This window comes from Rhincodon typus, chromosome 11, assembly GCF_021869965.1.
Source record: "Rhincodon typus isolate 14 chromosome 11, sRhiTyp1.1, whole genome shotgun sequence".
Taxonomy (NCBI): Eukaryota; Metazoa; Chordata; class Chondrichthyes; order Orectolobiformes; family Rhincodontidae; genus Rhincodon; species Rhincodon typus.
In genome coordinates this window covers 1,250,486-1,259,498 of record NC_063342.1, presented here as the reverse complement: position 1 = coordinate 1,259,498, position 9,013 = coordinate 1,250,486, and the positions used below count along the sequence as shown (strand labels likewise).

The 9,013-nt window shown below is 45.7% G+C and overlaps 2 protein-coding genes across 3 annotated transcripts in view; both read right to left on the bottom strand.

Moving 5' to 3' along the window:
• pdxka (pyridoxal (pyridoxine, vitamin B6) kinase a) overlaps positions 1–9,013 on the bottom strand; it is a 55,388-nt gene that overhangs the window by 9,417 nt on the left and 36,958 nt on the right. The window contains exon 13 of the mRNA XM_048603010.1: positions 4,310–4,448. Within this exon, the coding sequence (XP_048458967.1) occupies positions 4,310–4,448 (139 nt within the window). The remainder of the gene's footprint in view (positions 1–4,309; positions 4,449–9,013) is intronic.
• Positions 1–9,013, bottom strand: part of agpat3 (1-acylglycerol-3-phosphate O-acyltransferase 3) — a 77,431-nt gene that overhangs the window by 42,241 nt on the left and 26,177 nt on the right. The window lies entirely within an intron of this gene.

Below are 9,013 nucleotides of genomic sequence, written 5' to 3'. Positions count from 1 at the left end.
AGAGACAGACCTGTCCCCACCGGTACTGTACCCCAGTGTTATACAGTAACAGACTTGTCCCCATCACTGTACCCCAGTGTTATACAGTGACAGACCTGTCCCCACCGGTACTGTGCCCCAGTGTTGTACAGCGACAGGCCTGTCACCACCAGTACTGTATCCCAGTGTTATACAGTGACAGACCTGTCCCCACCGGTACTGTGTCCCAGTGTTGTACAGCAACAGACATGTCCCCACCGGTACTGTACCCCAGTATTATACAGCGACAGACCTGTCCCCACCCAGTACTGTACCACAGTGCTATACAGTGACAGACCTGTCCCCACCAGTACTGTACCCCAGTGTAATACAGAGACAGACCTGTCCCCACCAGTACTGTACCCCAGTGTTATACAGCGACAGACCTATCCCCACCGGTACTGTACCCCAGTGTTATGCAGTGACAGACCTGTCCCCACCAGTACTGTACCCTAGTGTTATACAGTGACAGACCTGTCCCTACCAGTACTGTACCCCAGTGTTATGCAGCAACAGACTTGTCCCCACCAGTACAGTATCCCAGTGTTATATAGCGACAGACCTGTCCCCACCGGTACTGTACCCCAGTGTTATACAGAGACAGACCTGTCACCACCAGTACTGTACCCCAGTGTTATACAGAGACAGACCTGTCCCCACTGGTACTGTACCCCAATGTTATACAGTGACAGACCTGTCCCCACCAGTACTGTACTCCAGTGTTATACAGTGACAGACCTGCCCCCACCAGTACTGTACCCCAGTGTTATACAGTGACAGACCCGTCCCATAAGACCATAAGATTTTGGAGCAGAACCCAGACATTTGGCCCATCGAGTCTGCTCCACCATTTGATCATGGCTGATATGTTTCTTAACCCCATTCTCCTGCCTTCTCCCCATCACCCTTGATCTCTTTAGCAAATAAGAACATATTTATTTTGTTCTGAAATATACTCAATGTGTTTGCCTCCACAGTCGTCTGAGGCAACTAGTTGCACAGATTCACAAACCTCTGGCTGAAGAAATTCCTCCTCATCTAAGTTCTAAATAGTTAGCCTTTCACTCTGAGGTTGTGCCCTCTGGTCCTAGTCTCTCCTACTAGTGGAAACATCTTCACCATTTCCAACCTATCCAGGCCTCTCAGTATTCTGTAAGTTTCAATCAGATCCTCCCCATCCTTCTCAACTCCATCGAGTACAGACCCAGAGTTCTCTGCTCATATGACAGGCCCTTCTTCCCCAGAATCATTCTTGTAAACAAGCAAAAAATTGCTGGAGAAGTTCAGCAGGTCTGACAGCATCTGTGAAGAGATATCAGAGTTCACATTTCGAGTCGGGTGACCCTTCCTCAGAACTGAGGAACAGAGTTCTGCGGAAGGATCACTGGACCCGAAACATTAATTCTGATTTTTTTTTCACAGATGCTGCAAGACCTGCTGAGCTTTTCCAGAAACTTCTGTTTTTGTTTCGGATTTACAGCATCCGCAGTTCTTTTGGTTTTTATCATTCTTGCAAACCTCCTCTGGAGCCCCTCTGATGCCAGCACCTTCCTCCGTAGATTCAGGGCCCAAAACTGCTCAAAATATTCCAAATGTGGTCTTAATCGACCCTGATTGAGGTGTATAAGATTATGAATAGAATGAAATAGGATGTCTTTTGTGAGGGATATGAACAGGGTGAATACAGAGAAGCTTTTCCCCTTGGTTGAGTGGTCAATCTCAAGAGGGCATAGTTTTTGAGTAAGGGGCTGCAGATTCAGAGGGGATTTGGTAAAAACCTTTTTCACTCAGTGGGTGGTGGGAATCTGGAATGCACTGCCTGGGAAGGTAGTGGAGGCCGGAAATCTTACAATGTTCAAAAAATATTTGAATATTTCAAATATCATAACATTCAAGGATATGGGACAAGTGCAGGAAATTGGTATTAGCACACTTTTAATGGTAGTTACGTTGGTACAGACACAATGGGGTGAAGGGCCTTTTCTACACACTGCATGAACCAATGAATTTATTATACAGCCTCAGCAGTACATCTCTGCTCTCGTATTCTAGCCCTGTTGAAAAGAATGCTAACATTGCATTCGCCTTCCTAACAGAACATGCATGTTAACCTTTAGAGAATCCTGAACTAGGACTCCCAAGTCCCCTTGAGTTTCAGACTGATGAAGCCTTTCCGCATTTACAAAATAGTCGATGCCTCTATTCTTCCTCCCAGAGTACATAACCTCTCACTTTCCCACACTGTATTCCATTTTCCACTGCCTTGGCCACTTTCCTAGCCTGCCCCAGTCCTTCTGCAGCCTCCCCACTTCCTCAACACTATCTGTCCCTTCACCTATCTTTATGTCATCTGCAAACGTAGCAACAATGGCCTCAGTTCCTTTGTCCAGATCAGACATTAGATCAGCCTTCTTAAGGGTAAATCCACAGAAAGCAACCTGCCCGCGTGGAGTCCCTAGTCGTACACTCAGACCCTGTGTGGGCTGGCTGGTGGGAATATTCACAGACATCTTCAACCTCTCCTTACTAACAATCTGGAGTTCTCATCCGTTTCAAGAAGGCCACCATTATCCCAGAACCAAAGAAAAATCATGCAGCATGCCTCAACAACTAGCGCCAGTGGCTCTGAGATCCATAATTATGAATTAACAGGGCCACAGCAGACGCCATCTCCCTGGCCCTTTACTCATCACTGGAACCTCAGAAAACAACAAGGATACCTACATCAGGCTCCTATTTATTTTTCTACATATTTATTTCCAAACTCTCTGTCCTATTACTCGTTCTGGAAACTTTAAACTCTGCTGAAACCTCACCCCTTTAACTTTTCCCATAATTTTCTATCTAACTGAACCCCCAGCCTCTACCATTTAGTTTCAAGCCCAATCTACAGCCCTAGTTAAGCTATTCACCACGACTCTGGTCCCAGCATGATTCAGGTGGAGCCTGTCCCATCGGAACAGCTCCCTCCATCCCCCATACTGGTCCCAATGTCCCATGAATTCAAACCTGTTTCTCCTACATCAATCTTTCAGCCACACATTTTACCTCTTTAATCTTGTTCATCCAGTGTTCATTTGCCCATGACTCAGGTAGTAATCTGAAGACAATGAGCTTTTGTGATTCTGCTTTTTAATTTAGCCTCTAGCTGCTCATATTCTCTCATCAGAACCTGCTTCCTCTTTCTACTTGTACATGGACCACAACAACTGGATCTTTCTCCTCCCACTCCAGGTTCCTCTGCAGCTCAGGTGAGATATCCTGATCATGGGCACCAGGCAGGTAACACAGGCTTTGGGACGCTCAATCCTAGCCAGAGAACAGGGTCTAATCCCCTCATTATAACCACATTTCCCTTTTCTCCCCCTTCCCTGTACAATGGTGCTATAGTCAGTTTGCTCATCCTCCCTACAGTCCCCACTCTCACCCACACAGGGAGCAAGAATCTCAAACCTGTTAGACACGGTCAAGGGGTGAAGCTCCTTTAGTATTACTTCCTAGTTCCCTCTACCTGCCTCACAGATAGTCTCTCCCTCCTGACCCTGACTACTATCTGAATTTGAGGGAGTTAATATAAGGGGTGTGACTGCCTCCTGAAACAATGTCCAGGTAACCCTCCCTATCCGTGCTTGAAGCTCAGACTCCAGCTCATTAACTCTAATCCAGAGTACCTCAAGCAACCAACACTTGTTACAGACGTTGTCACAATAAACCAGAATGCGTTCAATCAGACCTGCTCCCACTGGCACTGTACCCCAGTGTTATACAGTGACAGACCTGTCCTCACTGGTACTGTACCCCAGTGTTATACAGTGACAGAACTGCTCCCACCGGTCCTGCAGCCAAGTGTTATACAGAGACAAACCTGTCCCCACCAGTACTGTACCCCAGTGTTATACTGCGATGGATCTGTCCCCACCAGTACTGTACCCCAGTGTTATAGTGACAGACCTGTCCCTGCCAGTACTGTACCCCAGTGTTATACAGTGACAGACCTGTCCCCACCAGTACTGTACCCCAGTGTTATACAGTGACAGACCTGTCCTCACCAGTACTGTACCCCACTGTAATACAGAGACAGACCTGTCCCCACCAGTATTGTACCCCAGTGTTATACAGCGACGGACTTGTCCCCACCAGTACTGTACCCCAGTGTTATACAGCAACAGACCTGTCCCCACCGGTACTGTACCCCAGTGTTATAGAGCGACAGACCTGTCCCCACCCAGTACTGTACCCTAGTGTTATACAGTGACAGATCTGTCCCCGCCAGTACTGTGCTGGTGCTTACCAGTAGGTGTAGTATGCCAAGGCAAACAATAGGAGTGTGAGGCAAAGCCCCAAGAACAGCAAGTAGGCAGTCTGTGTTGCCGTCATCTTCAAAAGCACAGCCGCTGCCAAACAGAGCAGTGACAGTGTCTCCGAGCCAGCTGTATAAATCCACAGCAGATTATGACCAAACTCATCTGGGTAAATCTGACAGCACAGCCACAGCTACAGCTCCCGCTCCCAGAAATCACTTCCTCAGCAAGTCAGAGATCAGAGCTAACAGAAGACTCGCTCCTTCACTGGAACACTACTCTCATTATTCCAAAGTTAATACCAAGAATAATCCTCACAAAGATTTTGCTGCCTTATAGAAAAGAAAGATTCAGGAATTCTTTCTCCACAGAGAAAATCTTGTGGGAATGTGTGCATACTGCTTGCTTCATAATCCCTTAACCAGCTTAAATATTACTATGTTCAAATGTCCTGGATCAGTCTCAGCGTATTTACATCAACCCATTGCTAGAACAGTAATCCTCACACTCCACCACCTCTCCCCTCAACCCCATATGCCATCACAAAATAAACCAGCGATGTGCCGCAAGGATTGGTGCTGGGTCCACTGCTTTGTGTCATTTATATAAATGATCTGGATGAGAATATCGGAGTAATGATTAGTAAGTTGGCAGGTTACACCAAAGTAGGTGGTGTAGTAGACAGTAAAAACAGTTACCTCAGAATACAACAGGATCTTGATCAGATGGGCCCATGGGCTGAGGAATGGCAGATGTACTTTAATTTAGATAAATGTGAGGTGCTGCATTTTGGAAAGGCAAATCAGGGCAGAACTTATACACTTAATGGTAAGGTCCTGGGGAGTGTTACTGAACAAAGAGGCCTTGGACTGCAGGTTCATAGTTCCTTGAAAGTGGAGTCACAGGTAGATAGGATAGTGAAGAAGGCATTTGGTATGCTTGCCTTTATTGGTCAGTGCATTGAGTATAGGATTGGTTCGGTCACTTTCAGAATATTGCGTGCAATTCCAGTCTCCCTGCTATAGGGAGATTGTTGTTAAACTTGAAAGGGTTCAGAAAAGATTTTCAAGTATGTTGCCAAGGTTGGAGAGTTTGAACTAAAGGGAGGGGCTGAATAGGCTGGGGCTATTTTCCCTGGCGCAGAAGCTAAGAAGTGGCCTTAGAGGTTTATAAAATCATGAGGGGCATGGATAGAGTGAACAGTCATGGTCTTTTTCCCAGGCATGTGTAAGCCAAAACCAGAGGGCATAGGTTTAAGGTGTGAGGGGAAATATTTAAAAGGGATCCAAGCAGCAACTTTCTCACGCAGAAAGTGGTGCGAGTATGCCAGAGGAAAGTGGTGAAGGCTGGTACAATTACAACATTTAAAAGACGTCTGCATGGGTATATGAATAGAAAGGGTTTAGAGGAATATGGGTCAAATGCTGGCAAATGGTACTAGATTAATTTAGGATATCTGGTCAGCATGGACGAGTATGACTGAAGGGTCTGTTTCCATGATGGACAGCTCTATGACTCTGTAAAAAATACAGAAGGAATAGCGAATAAGAAACATCTCGCAAGAAAATATTAAGAGGGGCCTTCAAAGAAAGAAAAATTATTTTGACCCCTACCTCCCACCCTTGGTCCCATTCACCCCATGTCCCCTTCAACGCTATGAATTGGAGATGCTGGTGTTAGATTGGGGTGGGCAAGGTCAGAAATCACACGACACCAGGTTATAGCCCAACAGGTTTATTTGAAAACACAAGCTTTGGAACGTAGCCCCTTCATCAGGTCAAGTGAGAAAGAAGCACACAGAACACAGAATTTATAAGTAAACGATCAAAGGATCACACGACTGATGGGAATGAATTAAACAAACCCAAGATGCTGTTAAATCGTTAATTAGTTAGAATTGATTAATACGTATATGTAAATCCCCGAATTTCTTCCTGAGAGCTGAAGGTTTTATTAATGTAAAGAAGAGGTGACATTTTAGATCAGATAATGCATGTTAGGTGTGAGGCCTTGTTTAGAATCTTATGTGGCTTGGTTTGGAGTCAAACTGGTTTTATTTCTAAAGTAGGAATTTAAAAAATACCATATTGACTGACTATCTATAAATTATGTGCTTTTTGAACAAGATAGAATGCATCTACAAATACAAATCCATGGGGTGAATTTGTGAGTGGCAGTGCAAAAGAGTGTGCATGCCCCTGTGGGGGTGGGGGCAGAGTGTGTGCACAAGGGGGAGAGTGATCTCAAGTTTTCAAGAAGATTTGTAGCTCGGGTTGTGGATGAGGTTGCAGACATGCTCGCTGAGCCAGTGGGTTTGGTTGCAAACGTTTCAGCACCCTGCTAGGTAACATCATCAGTGCACCTCCGGTGAAACATTGGTGTTTCTTCCCACTTGTTATTTATATGCCTGTTTGCTGGGGTGGTTGGTATTACTTCTGGTTTCGTTCTTCAGTGGTTTAAAGATCAGAGTCCAGTTCAATGTGTTTGTTGACAGAATTCCTGTTGGAATGCCAGGGCTCTGTTTGGCTGGGGCTATTATGGATGTGTTGTCGCAGTCAAATTCGTGTCCTTCTTTGTCCGTGTGTATTGAGATCAGTGAGAATTGGTCATGTCTCTTGGTAACTAGTTGGTGTTCATGTATCCTTATTGTCAATTTTTTTCCAGTTTGGCCTATGTCATGTTTCTCACAGTCCCTGCACGGTATTTTGTACGTTATGTTAGTTTCATTGGTTGTCAGTATGGTGTCCTTTCATTCGTCAGTAGCTGTCGCAGGGTGCTCGCAAGTTTGAGGGCTACCCTGATACCTAGGGGTCTGAGTAGTCTTGTGGTCATCTCTGATATGTCTCCGATGTACAGTAGGTGACTAGTGCGTCTGGCCATGCTGTGTCTTCTTGTTGTGTCTGTCATTGAGGTAACAGCAGATTGTGCTTTTTTGGTATCCATTCCTTTTAAAAACTCTATACAAGTGCTCCTGTTCTGCTTTATGTGGGGGAGAGTGAGTGTGCGTGCACGCATGGGAGACAGTGCATGTGTGAGGGAGAGCAAGTGTGCGTGAGTGTACGCGTGCCTGAGAGAGTGTGTGTATAAGAGAGGATCTGTGTGGGTGGGTGAGACAGAGTGTGCTTGTGTGAGAGAGCGTGTGTGTGAGAGAAAGTGTACAGTGTGGTGGGGTCACCTCTAGTGCGACATGAACCCAAGATCCCAGTTCAGAACATCCTCACGGGGACCGAACTTGGCTATCAGCCTCTGCTCGGTGAGCTGTGTTGCGTATCCTGAAGTCTGCATCGGAGGACGTTTATCCGAAGATCCAAGGCCAAAAGTCCTTTTCATTTCTTTACACTGATGAAACCTTTAGTTCTCTCAGGGCAGTGACTTCAAAGAAATTTGGGGATTTATATATACATATAAAAGCAATTAAAACCTTCCAGCTGATTAAAGATTTAACAGTACGTCAGGTTTGTTTAATACATTCCATCGGTTGTGAGACCCTTTGATCTTTTATAATAAATTCTGCGTTCCGTGTGCTTCTTTCTCACTTCACCTGACAAAGGGGCTGTGTTCCGAAAGCTTGAGTTTTCAAAAAAACCTGTTTGACTATAACCTGGTGTCGTGTGATTTCTGACTCTCAACTCTGCCACACTGGATTCTCAAAACTCCTTGCCAAGTTCCTCTCGCCTGGCCACTTGCTGGAATAGTCTGACAGCATGGTAATGGTGGTGGTATTGATTGAGGTCAGCAAATTAACATATTCTGCTCTGTTGGGCTCAGTACCATCCTGAATCAGGGTCCTTCATTGTCACACAGGAATGACGCTTCTCAAATTGTAGTAGTTTTGGCCTTGCGAGTCTTTGCAAACTATAATGCCCATCTCCAAACCACCATTCCTGCCCAAACCTCCGATTGTCTTGTTGCTTGTTAAATCAATTCCCATTTTTGCTCGATCTTCCTGTCTGAGTTCCTCTAACCAGATTTCACCCTTGCCCCAGTTCTGAAACAGCTCTTAGCTACGTCAGAACTCTGAGTATTGATATGTAGAGGGATTTGGGTGTGCAGGTCTACATCACTGAAGCTGGCAGCGCAGGTGTGCCTATGGCAAGCTTGCCTTCATTAGATGGGGCATTGAGCATAAGGATAGACAAGTTTTGCTGCAGCTTTATAGAACTTTAGTTAGGCCACACTTGGAATATTGCGTACAGTTCTGATCACCACATTACCAGAAGGATGTGGATGCTTTGGAGAGGATACAGAAAAGGTTTACCAGGATGTTGCCTGGTATGGGGGATTTTAGCTATGAAGAATGGTTGGATAGACTAGGTTTGTTTTCACTGGAACGCAGGAGGTTGAGGGGTGACCTGATAGAGGTTTATAAGACTGTGAATGGCATGGATAGAGTGGAACTTATGACGCTTTTTCCCAGGGTGGAGAGGTCAATTACTAGGGGACAGGGTGTGGTGCTTAAGAGATAGTAGGAACTGCAGATGCTGGAGAATCCGAGACAACAAGGTGCAGGGCTGGATGAACACAGCAGGCCAAGCAGCATCATAGGAGCAGAGAGGCTGACGTTTCGGGCCTCGACCCTTCATCAGAAAAGGGGGAGGGGAAGGGGGTTTTGAAATAAATAGGGAGAGAGTGGGAGGCGGATAGAAGAGGGATAGAGGAGAGGATAGGTGGAGAGGAAACAAACAGGTCGAAGA